The sequence below is a fragment of the Benincasa hispida genome, chromosome 12, assembly GCF_009727055.1.
Source record: "Benincasa hispida cultivar B227 chromosome 12, ASM972705v1, whole genome shotgun sequence".
Classification (NCBI taxonomy): Eukaryota; Viridiplantae; Streptophyta; class Magnoliopsida; order Cucurbitales; family Cucurbitaceae; genus Benincasa; species Benincasa hispida.
The window spans coordinates 18,728,558-18,745,870 of NC_052360.1; the positions used below are offsets into that span (position 1 = coordinate 18,728,558).

Here is a 17,313-nt window from a genome sequence, read left to right on the forward strand (position 1 = left end):
GAGGAAAAAGTGGGAACATCAATGACTATCAATTTACCAAAATCCTATAACTGCTTGGAAATAATTTTTATTTTTGTAATTGGAATAAAGCGTTATAAAATATTCATATCATAGTATTTTCATAAAAAATTAATCACACCATTTAAACTCTATCATTTACTAGCATTTTTTTTTAAAAAGAAAAATCTACTAACATGTACATAAATAACAAGTTATTAGTAATCTTTCATCAAAATCACGATTTAAAATTCGGGTTCATCAAATCAGCATAACTTAATTGATTAAGGTATATATCATCGACGAAAAAGTTAGATAATCGTCGAACTAAAAACAATGAATCGTCCATTCAAATTTCAACCCTGTACAAAAAATAATATTTTATTCATGAGAAGACACAAACTTTATCTTCATAATAAGATCTCCACATATTTTTAAATTATCACATGCTTTGGATTCCAAACAGAAAAAAAAAAAAAAAGGAAAACCCTAATCTCAATCAAATATTGCAAAATCTAAAGATCATAGTTTTAGAAATGAGTTAAAAGGTTTGATTTCAATAAATTGAAATGACCCATTTTTGAATAATTTTACCCAAAATGCCATCTCCCTCTTTTTGTCAATATGTCTCCACAATCACCACCAAAAATGGGCCTCAAAGAAACAGCATCAGCCATCAATGGCGGCAATTCTACCATTAAAATAGTAATTGGAGAAACCCCATTTCATATCACATGGACCCTCCTCCTGTTCCTTTGGCGTTTTCGTTCATTTTCTGATGTGGGTTTTCTTTTTCTCCTTCCATTTTTCTCTGTATATGATGTCAACTGCTCTCTTTTCACTAGTAAACAAAAAATCTCTTGCAGCTGAGACTTCGTTTTCGTTTCTCTTTTGTCAGTTTCATCAATCAATCAATGCAATCGACTGAGAATACGATTTTCTCTTTGTTTCGAGTTATGTTGATGGAGATTTCTATTTTTGGATCTTGAGAAAGCTTCTGGGAAGTTTGAAGTAAGAAGTAAATCTATAGCTAGGTTTTTTCTGTTCATATCCGTGCTTGTTTGACTACTGAGAAAATGAGGAGTATAATCTAGATTTCTGGTCATTCAGCTTTTGAGGGTGTTCTCGTTGTTTGAACTACTAAATGATATTGATTCACTTCAGTTTTCTCATTGTTTTGATTCATTTGTGCATCTTGAGCATGCTTTGCTGAAATTTGGTATATTGTTAATCTTTATGTTTCAACTCCTTTATTTCTTCTTCATTCTGTTTCTGAACTTGTTTGGCCACTGAGAAAATGGGAAGTAAAATTTTGAAGTTCATTTGGTTTTAATGCGTTTGTTTCTTACCATTTCTTTGCTTCATTTTTGCATCTCGAGCAAGTTTTGTTGAAGTTTGGGAGGTTGTTTGTGAGAAGTAAATCCTCTGCTACTCCTTCTGTTTCAGCTCCTATTTTCTCACTGTTGTTTCTGAATTGTTTGGCTACTGAGAAAATGAGAAGTAAAATATTAATTATTAGTCATATAAGCAGCGTTTGATATCCATTTGGTTCGTGAAAGTAAGTCTATAAACACTAATTCTACTTATTGGACTCTTTTGTTTTGTTGTCTACATTTTAGAAATGTTTTTAAAATTCAAGCTAAGTTTTAAAAACTAAAATTGGTAGTCTTTGAAATCTATTTTTGTTTTTAGAATTTGACTAAGAGTTTAAATAATCACTTAAAAGAAAGATGTAAACTATGCTCGAAGTTGTGAAAAGAAAAGCACAAATTTTAAAAACAAAAAAGGGCCTTAGCTTTTTGGAAAACTAGTAGTTATCCACTGCAACTTTTCTATTTCAACTTATTTATTTTTATTATTATTTTTTTCCCTATCAACACTTTGTTTTTCTTTGTTTTGTTGTATACTTCCTTAGTTGAATTTCAAAGAACGAAAAAGTGTAGTCTTCAATAACTTGTTTCCATACAAAGGCGGAAAAAATACTAAAAATTTTGTGGGAAAGCCAATATAAATTTTAAGAATGGAAAATGAAAAATGAAATTGTTATTGAACAGAGGCATTTCTTTTGTTCTTCTGATTGAACCAGTGATATGGATTCACTTTGGTTTTATATTTGCTTTTAGTCTGTAGATTTAGATGGCAATTTTTCGTCTTAAGCATGCTTTTCTCAAGCCTGGAAGACTAGCAGTTAATAGTAAATCCATTGCTGATCTTTTGTTTTCAATTCTTTTTTTCTCCTCCCATCCGTTTCTGTCAAATGAGAAGTAAAACCTTAAATGCAATTTCAGTCTTTTTATGTCACCACGTCTTGGTTTGATTTGTTCTTTTCATGCTATTTTTCTCTTTAATTGCGGAAACCGTGAAGATGCAGCCGGCAATTGAAGCAAAGAAAACTGTTAAATCATCCTCTTGGTGCTTATTCATTCTTGCTTAAAAAGCCTCAACTCTCAGTTTAAAATGAGCTTCAAAAGGGGCCTCGAGCTTGTCGTCTTCGTTTTCTCTGCAGTCTTCTGTTTTGCAGCGACTTTTTATCCGGTCATGTCAGAGCCAATCAAAGACAAGGAAGCTTTGCTTAATTTTATTAACAAGATGGATCATTCACACTCGCTCAATTGGAAGAAGAGCACTTCTTTGTGCAAAGAATGGATTGGGGTTCAATGCAACAATGCCGAATCTCAAGTTGTAGCTCTGCGATTGGCTGAAGTTGGCTTACATGGTTCGATCCCGATCAACACTCTCGGTCGACTATCGGGACTCGAAACTCTAAGTCTAGGATCGAATTACATATTAGGGCCTTTCCCTTCCGACTTCCAAAAACTGAGAAATCTCAACTCACTCTACTTGGAAAACAACAAGTTTTCCGGTCCATTGCCATTGGATTTCTCAGTATGGAAGAATCTCAACATCATTGATTTCTCCAACAATGCCTTCAATGGGAGCATCCCTCAATCTATTTCAAACACGACGCGGCTAACGACATTAAACCTTGCCAATAATTCACTCTCTGGTGAGATTCCAGACCTCCACCTTCCTATTTTGCAGGAGTTGGATCTTTCAAACAACTATCTCACAGGGAATGTTCCTCAGTCCCTTCAAAGATTTCCAAGTCGAGCATTCTCCGGTAACAACCTCGTCCATGGAAATGCCATTCCTCCAGTTCGTCCTGGGCCATCGCCCAATGCTCAACCATCAAAGAAAGGTACAACAACAATTGGTGAAGCAGCAATTTTGGGCATTATAATTGGAGGTTCTGCAATGGGGCTAGTAATAGCAGTCATTTTGATGGTTATGTGCTGTTCAAACAGAGGAGTAAAAGACAAGGCCTCATCAAAACTGGACAAACAAGATCTGTTTGTAAAGAAAAAGGGATCTGAGACACAAAGCAACAATCTCAAGTTTTTTCAAAGTCAGAGCCTTGAGTTTGACCTGGAGGACTTGTTGAGAGCATCTTCCGAGGTGCTCGGGAAGGGGACGTCTGGGACGACGTATAAGGCGACTTTAGAAGACGGTAATGCTGTGGCAGTGAAGAGGTTGAAGGAAGTGAGTGTTTCAAAGAAAGAATTTGAGCAGCAAATGGAGGTACTAGGGAGCATTGAACATGAAAATGTGTGTGGTTTAAAGGCATATTATTATTCAAAGGATGAGAAACTCATGGTTTTTGACTTTTACCAACATGGAAGTGTCTCTGCAATGTTGCACGGTATGTTCTTATCTTTCCCCTTTCAAGTTATACAACTTTAATTTCTAGTACAATGCAACTGATTTAGTTCCTTACATGAAATTAACTTAAATACCTGAAGAAAAACACTAATGCACTAGATTTGATTAGAAAGAACTTTGTGGTTAAGCGTGTTTGGGTAATTTTTTTTTTTCAATTTATTTGGTTGTGATCATTGATAAGTCTTCGACCTCTGAAAAGATCTAGATGTTGTTATCGTTGAATTGTTCTCACGGGAACAATAAAGATGAAGATTTATTGGATCAGAATTCAAGGTTGAAAAATCTAAATAGTAATTAAACTAAATAGACAACCATTTAGGGATAGGAATTGTAAAGCTTTAAATTCTAAAGTCTCATTTTGTAACTATTTTATTTTTAAAAATTAAGTCTATTTTTTCTCAATTTCTTATTCAGAAGTTGTATTCGGAGCGAAATTATAAAAATAATAACAAGTTTTTAAACACCATTTTTTTTTTTCAGTTTTCAAAATTGAGCTAAGAAACTAAAAACCAAAAATCCAAAGCCAAAACATTCAATTCTTGAAGTTCGAGGGTTGATTTGTGAATATGGAATTTTGTAGTTGCGAGAGAGAAACGGCAGTCTCCTCTAGACTGGGAAGCTCGACTCCGAATTGCCATTGGCGCCGCCAGAGGAATCGCTCGCATCCACTCTGAAAACTGCGGCAAACTCCTCGTACATGGAAACATCAAGGCCTCAAACATCTTCCTCAACTCCGACGGCTACGGTTGTGTCTCCGACGTCGGCGTCGCCGCTCTGATGAACCTCATGGCCCCGCCGGCCACCAGATCCGCTGGATACCGTGCTCCCGAACTCAAGGACTCTCGCAAAGCATCTCAAGCCTCTGATACTTACAGCTTCGGTGTCGTGCTTCTCGAGCTCCTCACTGGAAAGTTTCCACTGCATACGAAGGGAGGCAACGGCGGAGGCGGCGGCGATCAGATTATCCACTTAGTGCGGTGGGTGAACGCGGTGGTCCGAGAGGAGTGGACGGCGGAGGTGTTCGATGTGGAGCTTTTGAGGTATCCGAACATAGAGGAGGAGATGTTAGAGACGCTGCAGATTGCGCTATCTTGTGTAGGAAGAGTTCCGGATGATCGGCCGGCAATGGCGGATGTTGCAGCACGTTTGGAGGGAGTTCGCCGGGTGAGCGGCGTTGGAAACCAACCGCCGCCTCCGGCGTTGGAACGTGTAGCGGAGGATTTGATCCAGATTCAGGTGAATGTGGCTGAGGGTGACGGTGGAGGTCCGTCGAGATCCGATTGAGGAATTCGGTTTTGGTTGAAAGATCATTGGGATTGGAATCGAGTTGTTCGAAACTGGATGAACAAATTCAACCAGTGGATTTGTTTAGGTTAGTTTTTACTCGCTCTTCAAAATTTGCTCATTTGATTGGTTCCTTCGGGTTTTGGGTTTTGTTCTTCATCCTTTTTGTTTATAATAACAATAATTTAGTAGTTCCTGTAATTTATTATTTTCACTAAAAATGGGTTAAAATTTTGTTTTCATGTTATTTGATGTTTAGTATTTCAAAGTTTTCATTACTTACCCTATAAAAGATGTATGGTTTGATTCTCATCTCACGATGAACTTTAGAAGAACATCAATAAATTCTTAATCTTTGAATTTTTAAATTAATGTTTAAAAGGTTTTTGAACTCTAAAACATGTTTCTTCTTAAAGAGAAGATGAAGAGAAATAACTTTTATGGGAAAATTTATTGTCCTGTTAATAAAAATTTTCATACCTCCTCCCTTCTATGACCTGACATGTGTTATTATTATACATTTATTTACCATTTTTTTCATTAAAAAAAAAAAGAAGAAAATTCGAGTACAAATAGAGTGAGTTTTAAACTACATAGCTCATGATTACTAGCCAATTCAACTATACTTGATTTGGCTGTAACAAAACATTCCTACTATTACGTAGTAGACTTCATTTTTTTTCCCTTCAAGAGAAGTGAGGTGAGGAGGTCGGATTTTGTCCAAAAATAAAAATCATAGAGGTTCATTTATAGCACGAGAACATATAGGCCATCAACATAAAAAATTCTTCATTTACATCAAACTTATGGGTCTTTGTAGCAAGAGGTAGAATACCGAATCCCTAAGAAATTGTGAACTTTTGGAGCTCTTAGTATAAGAATTTAATAAGGTATAAAATAACGTTTTTTTAATAGTGGAACCCACCAAATCCTTGAGCCAAATAAGAGGTGAAGTTTACAACTCCGCTTCACTCACTCCAAACACCCTTCAAAGGGCTCATTCTAGACTTAGAACTAACTCGAACCAACACTCTTAACACAAAAATCATAACTATTTCTGATTCCTATACAGATTCAAATGGTTCAAGAATCTACAAATTCAAATTCCAAAGATCACGAGTCTAGTTTTGTACAATGAACAAATACAATAATCAATACTTCAAAACAACCACAAAATCATTCTAACTTTGCATTCAAATACAGAAATACAACTTTTCAATTTGATCTGATGCAAAATGACCAAGCAGTATACTGGCTAACAAATCTTTATCTTCTAAAAGAAGATGAAGATCAAGCTGCTTCCATCAGATACTGACCGATATAGCAATTATAAATCACTCCTGCTTCCTCAATATTCTTGTTTTCACACCACCTGTATATTATGGAGCAAGGCAAAAAAAAACTTAAGAATTTGATCAAAAGAGATTACATTCCTACTCTAAAAGAGAGTATTCATACCTTCGACTTCCTCAAATTGAACTTCTTTAATCAGTTCACCTCCTGCATTGTATACAAACCTAAAGAAAGGGGTACCACAAATTTAGGGGAAAAAAAAAGAAGCACAACTATCCCTCATTACACTAAAACTCAACAAGAAGAAACAAATCGATTTGTGAATAAAGAACTATTATGGGTATCTAAAATGGCAACTAAATCAGTTCAGAGAATAATGAGCCTCTAAAACCAGTCATAGAACTCTCCTTGTTGAAGGCAAAATGGAAAATTTTACAATTATGCTTGAAGTTCAACATTCTAAACAATCTCGTTCTCATCTCATGCAGCCTCTTTTCATCACCATTTGTTCAAAGCTCAAGTAAATGGCAAAAGCTCATTAACTGTTTTATTCAGTTCAAAATGGGAGCAATAAATAGAGAAGATAATGTCAATTACCTGTTGGAGAATACAACCTCAAGTTCATAATCAGAGGAACTCTTAAAGGCTTCAACCAAGACTGTTACAATCTCCGTTTTCCGAGTACTTGCCATCAGTATATCATATTCAGTTGGAATTACAATTGTAAAAAAGTTATCGCTTAGTTCGCTTAAACATATCTTATCTACAGCAGCCAGGGCAATCCTCCTTTTAAGGGTATCAGTTTCTGGGTCAATGATATAGATGGCAAACTCTGTTATTAAAAGAATCCGCCTTTTCATCTTCCCGGAAGCAGTGAACTTCAAAACTTTATCTGCAAAAAGCACACTCTGCTCACCTGCAGGGATAAAGAACATGGTAGAACTTGGTTATGGAGTATGAGATAGAATGCAAAAGAAGACGTGCATGAATAGCTGCTACAGCCGTAACACAAACCATAATATTCTGCAAGAGTAGGGACTGTTGGAAGAAACTTTAACACCCTTGGACGACTCACAGAGTTAAACCAAATAAATCAAATCTCATAGGCCACAATTGATAACCATTTGGTTTTGGATTTTTAGTTTTTAGCTTTCGCAAAATTAAGTTTACAAACACCACTTCCATCTATGAGTTTCTCCGTTTTGTTATCTACTTTATAACAATGTTTTAAAGCTATTCCAAGTTTGTTTTATTTTTGAAATCTAGCTAAGGATTGAAATGTTTCTCTTAAGGGAGGTGAAAACCATAGTAAAGAAATTGAGAGGAAATAAACACGATTTCCAAAAACGATAATGCAATCAAAGGTGCCCTTGCTAAATCCATACAACAAAATAAATCCAACAAAATACAGCCCAGCAAAAGCTCTCATATTTTCACCCCACTAAACATTCATCCAAAATACTTAATAGCCAAAGCTTAAAGGATTTCCGTTCATTCACAAATTCAAAAAGGAAACTACACAATACAAAAAGAAAACATCAATCTTAGGAATTACACAATACACGGTGCCCAAATAGATAACAATTTTAAACATGCTAAAGCAAGCATTTCCCCCTTATTATCACCCGATCATCATAAAGTACACCAAGAGAACGAAGGGTTATTATCCATTAAGAAAGTAACAGATTCGCAATTCTCGATATGGAAAACTATCATCGACATACAATTTCACAAATAAGGAAGAAAAAAGTAGAATCGATCAACTAAATTTACAAATTCCAGAAACGAAATACATTGATACGAAGGCGAATTACCAAAGCAAAAGAAAAAACTCAACGCGGTAGGTACAAATTTAACCTTGTTTTTGCAGGATTTTCATCAAGAATTGATTCGAGGGCACATCGATGTAATCCCCCTTGTAATCACGATGAAGAGAAGCTTTCCGACGGACCTTGATGCCCATAAAGGGCTCCTGACCTTCAGTCACATTCCCATCGGAGGGTCGCAATTTCAATCCTTGCACATCGTCGTCGGTTCCGGCGATGTCCGGTTGTTCCACAGCTCCGGCAGCCGGTGATCGGTCGTCGATGAGGACCCGCCTCCGGGATCTGGAGTCCATTGTTATCGTTCAAAGTTGAGACTAAGCGAGAAAGAAAAGGGGTTTCTTTCTCGGAGCCTCGACTTCTAAACGAGAAATTGTCGTTACTGCCCCCATGGTGAATTGAAGCAATTTTTGTAATAATTTTTTTTTCCCGTTAATCCAATCTGAACATAGATCGGTAGATAAACCATTTTATTTCAACTCGATTATACAAAATACTCTTGAATTTATTCATAAAGATGAATTATGTCTCTATAATTATACGATCTTTTTCTCTATAATTGTTGTACTAAAAAAAAGATATCAATTATATCTTTACATTTTTAACCTTTAAATTTTGAAATTTCAAATTTATTCCAAAAGAAAAAAAAAACTATTAAAGAGTTTTTTTCTCTCGTCTTTAAATCTCAAATGTCATGTCAATTTTCATTATTTCTTTTAACAGAAAAAATATTTTTGGAATACTTTCAAAATTTAAAGATAAAAAACCAACAATTTTTAAGTTTATGAATATAATTGAAAACTATATAAAATTTTTATATGTGATTGTTTTCTTTTTTATATATATAATTTAACATTTTATTTAATATATGTTAGAAAGGAAAAAATCGAAAAGCAATAAAATTGCATCAAAATTATTAAATATGAAAATTTGAAATGTGGTTTCGCACGCACTAAATAGATGTCACACAAGACATCCTAGCAGTGATAAAGACAATAATTAAGTAACAAATAGTAAATCAAACATGAACACAAAAGTTTGTAAGTTAGTTCGGTGATCAACCACCTATATGTCTGGGAGGCAGTATGCCCAAAAAAGATAATTCACCAATATATAAAAGTAAAAAAATTACAATATTGTACTTAACTGTGAATAGTGAAGATTACAATGATACACATAGAATCCAACTCAATTAATCACCTAGGCCTCCCTAGATGTGAGACTCTCTCTCACTTGAAAATAGGCTCCCTTAAGTATACGAATATCAGTGCGATAACACTTAGGCTCCCCCTAAGCATGTGAGACCCCCTCTCACTTGGATATATATTTCCTTCTACTTGTGAACTCCTTTCACGTGTGGACTTAGATTCCTTCTAAGTATTGAGAACTCCCTTATGGTTGAATAATAGCTCAGACTCCCCCTGAGTATAGAGAAACCCCTTCTCGATCAACTTTATCTTAGGCCCCCCTAAAACCAAACAAGCATTTGTGATTATGGAAATGCTCATTGTAAGAGCAAGTGAAAAACATGCCACCACAAATAAAGAACAAAGCATTCTTCTTTAATTCAATGAAAAAGAGTAGGTATTTTGTAAAACTCACACAATAAACTTACAAAATAATATGTGCGACAACCCTAGTACAAGAACTTCTTGGACTTAAATAGCACAGTGGAAAGATGAAAATTATCTCCACAAATAATCGAAGAAGCACCAAAAAGGAAAAATTCCAAAAAGAATATTATGCAGAATAAGTTAAATAAGGAAAGAAATATTCTGCAGAGTTGGCAATTGGAAGAACAACCTTTGAGACAACTACCCATAGAGACAAAACCAAAGACAACTTCTAAACAGTCCAAGAAGCAAAAATTAGGGGTCTTAAACAAATATATATAGCCAATATCATAAATCTAACAAAATGAGAAGTGAAAAAAATAGAAGTCCTTGGTGATTCATATTAGGACACCGATCAATTTAACTAAAATGAAGTGACACTTTTGTTTCTTCTGCTGTGGGGATTCTGATTTAAGAGGAACAATATAATCTTTAGAGTTATAAAAAGAATTAAAGTGAACATGATTAGAGTCGGATAAGTTCAATTCCCGCTTCTTAAACATCAAGTACTAAGATTTAGTTTGAGATTGTGGTCAATGGCGGATCCAAAAATCTATGTTAAGTGGCACAACACATGTGTATATAAGATTAAATGGAAAAATAGTTTTTTATCCCTCATCATGGAATTCAACCTTTTTATCCATTTTTACCTTTCAGTTTTATTTTCATTTGATCTTTAAATTTTAAAATTTTATATTTTTAAGCTTGGTTTTTTCACAAAATATACACATTTTATCCATAGTGTTAATATATATTTTTAATTTATAAGAGTTATAAATTATTATTTTTCACTGATTTTCCATTACAATTAAAATTAATTATAAAACTTTCCATCATAATTATTTTAAATTAATTTATTAAAAGTTAACTTTAAACATAAAAGTGAGCACTAGCAGGCATTTGGGGTAAAAATGTAAAATAATGAAACCCAAAAATCAAAAGAATACTAAATTCAAAATTTAAAATAAAAATGTAACATTTTAAAATATATAGACTAAATAGAAATTAAACTAAAATATGAAAGCGAGGTTTCAATTTTATGTTTCCTAAGTTTATAACATTTTAAAATTTAACATCTTTGAAATTGAAAACTTAAGTTTTAATTAGAATCAAAATTAAATTTTATGTTTGTTAATTTTTAAAATGTGTAAATGTGTCTTCAAAAAACATTAATATCTTTTCTTTAAAAAAATCAATAATAAATTTCACCTTCTAGGATTTTTTTTTTTTAATTTATAAAAAAGTCTAATGTGTCTTTGACCTCTTGAATACAATTTGAAAATTAATAAATAATTATAGGGTTCTCCGCTAAATATACAAGTAAAATAATGAAACATTAAAATTATGTTGGATAACTATTTAGTTTTTTCTTTAAATTTTTATTTTTAAAAATTAAGTCTATAAATACCACTTCTATCTCTAAGTTCCTTTGTTTCGGTTTTCAAAAAATGAAGTCAAATTTTGCAACTAAAAAAATAGTTTTTGAAATCTTTGTTTTATTTTTGGAATTTAGCAAAAAATTCAACCATTTTGAAATATGAAAACTATGATAAAAAATTGAGGAGAAACAAATACATTTTTCAAAACCTAAAATATACAAATTACCAGATTTTTTAAAAAAGTAATCCATAACACATGTGATGCACGTGAAATTTATAGTTTTTTATACTTTTATTCTAGTACATAAATTTTTTTAAAATATTATAATCAATATATCAAACATATTTTACATTGTTGGACCTATATACTTATAATTATTTGAAAATAAAGACAAAATAGGAAATTAAAGGTAAAAGATGTGATTTATTCAAACATATTTTCACCGTTATATGCACGTCTCTATGTATTCAAGTATATTTTTCAATGAAATTGCAGAAGCTATTTATAGGTGAAGTTGGCTCTTTGACATTGTGGTCCCCACTTTATGGTTAAGGTAGTTCCTGAAATGGTAGAGTGAATATTCCTTCTGTTACGCAATCAACCCGTCACAAATGCACAACTGAAAGCTGTACACGTGTCAGAAGCCTCCACAATTTGCGTTGCTCTTTAAATCTTCGATCGATCGCCGCATGCGGTGTTATTTTTGATTACCGCATGTGGTTGAATTTGCGCTGATCGCTAAGCTCTTGATCGATTGTCGCATGCGCCGTCATTGCGTTGATCATCACTTTATTTCTAAATGATGAGCGCAATGCGACATAGATGTGTTGTTTCTTTTATCTTTGAGCCATTGACGCATGCGGTGACTGATTTCCTGCAAAACAGAAACTGAAACATTTTATTCTACCATCGCAATGGTGTTAATGGGTGTATTGACGACAATTTATAATTCTCGCATTTCTTAGCCAATTTCTATACTATCGACGCAACTTTTCTTTCTTTTAACAGCAATATCTAAATAAAACAGTATAAATAACTTGTATTTCTACGAGTTATCAGCTTCTTAATTTTATAACACGTTATCATTACGAGCTCCTATCATTTTTCCCGCTAAAGGTAGGTCCTAAAGGTATGTCGATTTTTCTCTCTTCGTTATAATTAATAAATTAAATGTTGTTTTATATATTTGATATATATTAAATTTCTAATATAAATATAATATTTTGTAATAGTGTTACTATGAAAAATATTACAAAATTAGAATCGTAGCATTTGATATTAATAGTAATAATTACTTGTCATTAGTGCTTGGTGCCAAAATACACCTGGATGCCATAAAAATGTGTTCATCAGAAAACAAATTTTCTTCCTAAAGCTCGTTGTAAATGGATGCACTTGAGGTTCCAAAATTTTAAATCAATATGCTAGAGAAGACATATTTCTACATTTCGGATATGTTCTTACAGTAGTAATATCGAATGAAATATTTTAAAGGTATTCTGCACTCATCTGATGTCTTCTCGTGACTGAATGAAATAATGAGTTACTGATTAAAAAAAGATTATGAATCTCAGCTAACTAGGGCAACAACATTCCTTAAAGTGATTGATGTGAATTTAATACTTGTGGATTAAAAATCTTGAATCTCAACTAATTGAAACAACACTATTTCCTGAAGTGAATGTTGTGAATTTTAATAATCATGGTTGAGATCGTGGTCATGGGCGAGATTGTGACCGTGGCAGGAGAAGAAATAATTATTATTTTCGTGATGTTCGTTCTAATCATTGAAATTTCAAAAGAACCACAAAAAATGATGATCACAAAGGAAAAACTCCACAAGATAAGAGTTCAAAAAGTGTTGAAAATAAATGCTTCCGATGCGGATTGACTGGCCATTGGTCACATACCTGTTATACGTCAAAACATTTAGTTGATCTCGAACAAGCCTCTTTAAAGGAAAAAGGAAAAATGTGGAAGCAAATTTTGCATACCAGGATAATGAGATATTTGACCCATCCAATATAACAAATTTAGATGTAGCACATTTTTTTAAATCTTCCGAAGAGAAAATTAGCACAATTAATGACATAACAAGTATTTCTTTGATTTTGAGAATATTTAGTATTTAATGTTGCTCATTTTTTCCTATTGTCGTGTTTTTTTCTTGGTTAATGTTTAATTTTGTATATTCCAAGTGTTGTTTTTCTTATTGTAATTATTTTCTTTTAATGAAGAAATGTGGATCATTTTCACATGTTAGGTGATTAAAAAAAAAGAGCAAAAAAGTTCAATGTTTGGCAGACAGTGCAACTACACATACAATACTTAAAAATAGAAAATATTGTTCCAAACTAACAATGCTGGAAGCAAAAGTCAATACAATATCAGGTTCTACAAACCTAATTGAGGGATTTGGAAAAGCAAATATTATTTTGCCTAGAGAAACAAAATTTACAATTGACAATGCATTGTTCTTTAGTCAATCAGAGAGAAATCTACTTAGTTTTAAAAATATACGTTGCAATAGTTATCATATTGTGACTGACAGAAAGAATGATATGGAGTATCTTTATATCATATCTACTGTCTCAAATGAAAAACGTATACTGGAAGAGTTTTTTTTTTATCTTTTGGATTATATTATACTCATATACGAGTAATTGAAACATATGCAACAATGAACTTGAAATTCATAAATCCAGATATACTTACAATTTGGCATGACAGATTAGGTCATCCAGGGTCTATAATGATGAGATGAATTATTAAGAATTCAAAGGGACACCCATTGAAGAGCCAAACGATTCTTCAATCTAATGAATAATCATGTGATGTTTTCTCCCAAAAAATTAATAATTAGACCATCATCAGCCAAAGTGGGAATTGAATCCCCTGCATTTTTAGAACGAATTCATGGTGTGATATATGTGGACCTATTAACCCACCAAGTGGACCATTTAGATATTTTATGGTACTAATAGATGCATGCAGCAGATGGTCACACATGTACTTATTATCAAGTCGAAATATTGCATTTGCAAGATTACTTACACAAATAATCAAGTTAAGAGCATAATTTTCTGATTATACAATTAATACCTTGTCTTGATAATGCTGGTAAATTTACATCCCAAGCTTTTGATAATTATTGTATGTCAATTAAGATAAGTGCTGAACATCCTGTAGTTCATGTTCAGACACAAAATAATTTAACAGAATCATTCATAAAACATTTGCAGTTAATTGGTAGACTATTACTTATGAGAGTTGAGCTTCCTACATCTGTATGAGGACATGTTATTTTGCATGCAATGTCACTTATATGCATTAGACCAATAACTTATCATAAGTACTCACCATTACAATTAGCTTATGGCTATAGGCCATATATTTCCTATCAGAGAATTTTTTGATGTGTAGTATGTTCCAATTGCTCCACCACAACGTACCAAGATGTGTCCTCAAAGGAGATTAAGAATATATGTTGGATATGATTACTAATAAATTATTAAATATCTTAAACTCCTTGATGGACGATGTATTTATTGCTCGATTTGCTGATTGTCGTTTTAATGAGACATTTTTTCCAATATTAGGGGGAGAAATCAAGAAGTTGGAAAAAGAACTTTCACTTCACACCAACCCCATTTTGATGAAAAAGAAAAGCCGTTGGCGGCAAGAAAGGAGGCATTGGAAAGAAGACTAGACCATACTAAAGTCAAGAGGAATTCGAGTCAATAAACTAATCCACTCGTGGAGTTCCCGTGGTATAGTAGTAGTGTGGTAGTTGAGACTCCACCCCTTTCTACATGAAATGCATCATTATTGTCTCATTTAAATCCTCGTACAGATCAATGTGAACTTGAAGTTCAAAAGATAATTCATTTGCAAAATATAGCAAATCAGTTACTAGATGAATTTATAAATGCAAAGAAAGTAACTAAATCACATATACTAAATGCAAATATTCCATCGAAAATTGATATCCCAACACGTCAAGTTGTCACTAATGAGTCTAGAACACGTCAGAAGCATGGTAGATGAGTGGGTTCCAAAGATAAAAAAGAAATATAATTAATAATCAAGAAGACTTGGTTGCGGATGTAAATACCCATGAAGAAATCCTTGACATGACTAGTGAGGAAGGTGAAATAGCTAAAGATAATAATGAGATTTCAATAAACTATGTCATGATAGGAAAAAGATGGAACCAAATTAATGTAATTATTGACAACATTTTTGCATATAATGTTGCTTTTAATATTATATATGAAAATGAGCATCCTAAACCAAAATCTGTTGAAGAATGTCGACATAAAAAAGATTGGCTTTAGTGGAAAAAAGAAATCGAGGCAGAATTAAACTCACTTTCAAAAAGTCAGGTCTCCTTTGTAATTTCTGTGTTGATGCAGAAGGGATCTTATGGACCTGTAGATTGAAGCTTCAATGGTACTTGAATAATTAATTAAACTCCTTTAATTAAATTATTCAACAATTAATTAAACTTCTTTAATTAAATTATTCAACAATTAATTATTCAACATCCATTAATTGTCGGTCACTCCACTAAAACCGAAAACTGCACTATTCACACTACAAATATAAATTATTCAACAATTAATTATTCAACGATTGTTAGGATTGGTGTCCTAATTCTTTCGAAGTCTCGTTGTTTGTAATTTATACACATTATTTATGAATAAAATAAGAGTTATTTCATTCTGGCATATCCAATAAACAAAGCTCCATGGTCATTATATGTAAACTTAAACATGTATATGAGATATACTAGTGGATCATGCCTTAAGTGATAACCTAAATAGGTCTGTAGTATAAGGATTAAGAAGGGATTCCTAATCCTGGTGACACTACGAATACAACCCACTTTGTAGAGGTTTGCAAGTATTGTAAACTACTACAGATGGTAGATCCTGACCATTCATGTGGAGACATGCAAGCGGGGGTGTCCTATGCAAAGAGTTTGTATAAGACTGGACCACGAGATGATTCGTCTCTGTATATAACACCGTTGATACTGGAGACTTACATCTCACCTAAACGACCATAGGTGACATGACCTCAATTCTGAGTGTTTTGGGAACTTCTGCCTTTGAGGGTGGTCCTTTGATTAGTATGGGTGAGAGTGGCCAGATTGCTAACTCAACATGCCTACCTTTTTGGGGACTTGTCTGATTTGGGAGCTGGGAACTCAGTTACATAAGATGGAATTCACTCCTTCCCCGAAGTAGGGGTAAGTAGATAGATTGCTCCCTTAAGGACTAATTCTAGAGCTTGAACATAGTGGCCACAGCTTCTCTTTGGAAGAGAGGACTTAGTCATAGTAAGACTATGACTTATGTTCATTAGAGGGATCAGTGGTACTTAAAGAGTTAGATGTAACTACAAGGGCATAACGGTTATTGGCCCAACTGTTTTTACGAGCGATCTATGAAAGGTTGTCGCACTGTTGATTGGTTAAGATGGATACATAATATATATGTAGTAAGAAGAGTTCAATTTTCAGTCTTTAGTGAAGTGCCTGGTAGTTGACGGATGGTGGATCCTGTGACTAAAGAGTTTAGTTAGTAATTCATGTACCGTTGGACCTTTGAGCTACAGGTCCATAAGGTCCCCTTGGTAGCTTGATGACATGCAGAAATACATGTTATCTTTTACTTAGAATTATGAAGATTGTTAGGCAGAATAAGCGTCAATCATGTTAGGAATTCACGAGAAAAAGAGCTTACGTCGATCAGCATGTTGAATCTCAGCCCCATTATTTTGCGTTATTATGCGTTCAATATTTTATTTTTGTAGCTAAAACAGGAAATGGACGTAAACGCGAAAATCGAACCATCGCATAGACGACCGCATGCGGAGAAACACTCCATCGCAAGGCTGAACGCGTCGATCAACGCATGGATGTTGCGGTAATCAGTCGTATGCGTCCATCGCATGGGAGTTGCGCTCGCCTAGTGATTTCGGTCATTGTGTAGAGTTGCGGTATTAAGTGAATGTAGTCATTAAATGATTGCGGCTACACGACAATGCATACTAACGGGATCAACGCAAGGTTGGTGAAATGAACGCATCAACGCATCTACATCGAGAAAAACCAAAAGATGATGCTGACATTCCACCTACCATGCCGTTAGTGGTAGAGGTTCAGAAAGGACTAACACGCCGAATGTCAGACTCAA

At 33.7% G+C, this 17,313-nt stretch overlaps 2 protein-coding genes across 6 annotated transcripts; one reads left to right on the forward strand and one right to left on the reverse strand.

Moving 5' to 3' along the window:
- Positions 1-629: 629 nt before the first annotated feature.
- LOC120067084 (probable inactive receptor kinase At4g23740) lies at positions 630-6,918 on the forward strand. Of its 5 annotated transcripts, none has more exons than XM_039018481.1 (4): positions 630-777; positions 896-1,008; positions 2,363-3,697; positions 4,298-5,248. In XM_039018481.1, exons 3-4 carry the CDS (start codon positions 2,455-2,457, stop codon positions 4,999-5,001), a joined length of 1,947 nt encoding a protein of 648 aa, XP_038874409.1. In that variant the 5' UTR covers positions 630-777; positions 896-1,008; positions 2,363-2,454; the 3' UTR covers positions 5,002-5,248. The 5 variants fall into 5 exon arrangements, 4 of the variants coding, with proteins under 4 accessions (XP_038874409.1, XP_038874408.1, XP_038874410.1 ...); XR_005478925.1 differs by lacking the exon at positions 630-777 and adding an exon at positions 6,783-6,918 and having other exon boundaries at positions 788-1,008; positions 4,298-5,089; XM_039018480.1 differs by lacking the exon at positions 630-777 and having other exon boundaries at positions 788-1,008.
- LOC120067085 (myosin IB heavy chain) lies at positions 5,888-8,526 on the reverse strand. Its single transcript, XM_039018484.1, has 4 exons — positions 8,152-8,526; positions 6,892-7,210; positions 6,460-6,518; positions 5,888-6,373 (listed from the first exon to the last, which is right to left on the reverse strand). The coding sequence occupies exons 1-4, from the start codon at positions 8,411-8,413 to the stop codon at positions 6,336-6,338; spliced, it is 678 nt and encodes a 225-aa protein (XP_038874412.1). The 5' UTR covers positions 8,414-8,526; the 3' UTR covers positions 5,888-6,335.
- Positions 8,527-17,313: the final 8,787 nt, after the last annotated feature.

What these genes read in the sequence shown, in the direction of transcription:
- LOC120067084 (XM_039018481.1), top strand. Translation starts at nt 2,455, where the DNA reads ATGAGCTTCAAAAGGGGCCTCGAGCTTGTCGTCTTCGTTTTCTCTGCA. An exon ending in TGTCTCTGCAATGTTGCACG is followed by an intron (nt 3,698 to 4,297) that starts GTATGTTCTTAT and finishes GGAATTTTGTAG; the next exon opens with TTGCGAGAGAGAAACGGCAG.
- LOC120067085 (XM_039018484.1), bottom strand. Translation starts at nt 8,413, where the DNA reads ATGGACTCCAGATCCCGGAGGCGGGTCCTCATCGACGACCGATCACCG. An exon ending in GAGGTTGTATTCTCCAACAG is followed by an intron (nt 6,519 to 6,891) that starts GTAATTGACATT and finishes CCCTTTCTTTAG; the next exon opens with GTTTGTATACAATGCAGGAG. An exon ending in TCAATTTGAGGAAGTCGAAG is followed by an intron (nt 6,374 to 6,459) that starts GTATGAATACTC and finishes CATAATATACAG; the next exon opens with GTGGTGTGAAAACAAGAATA.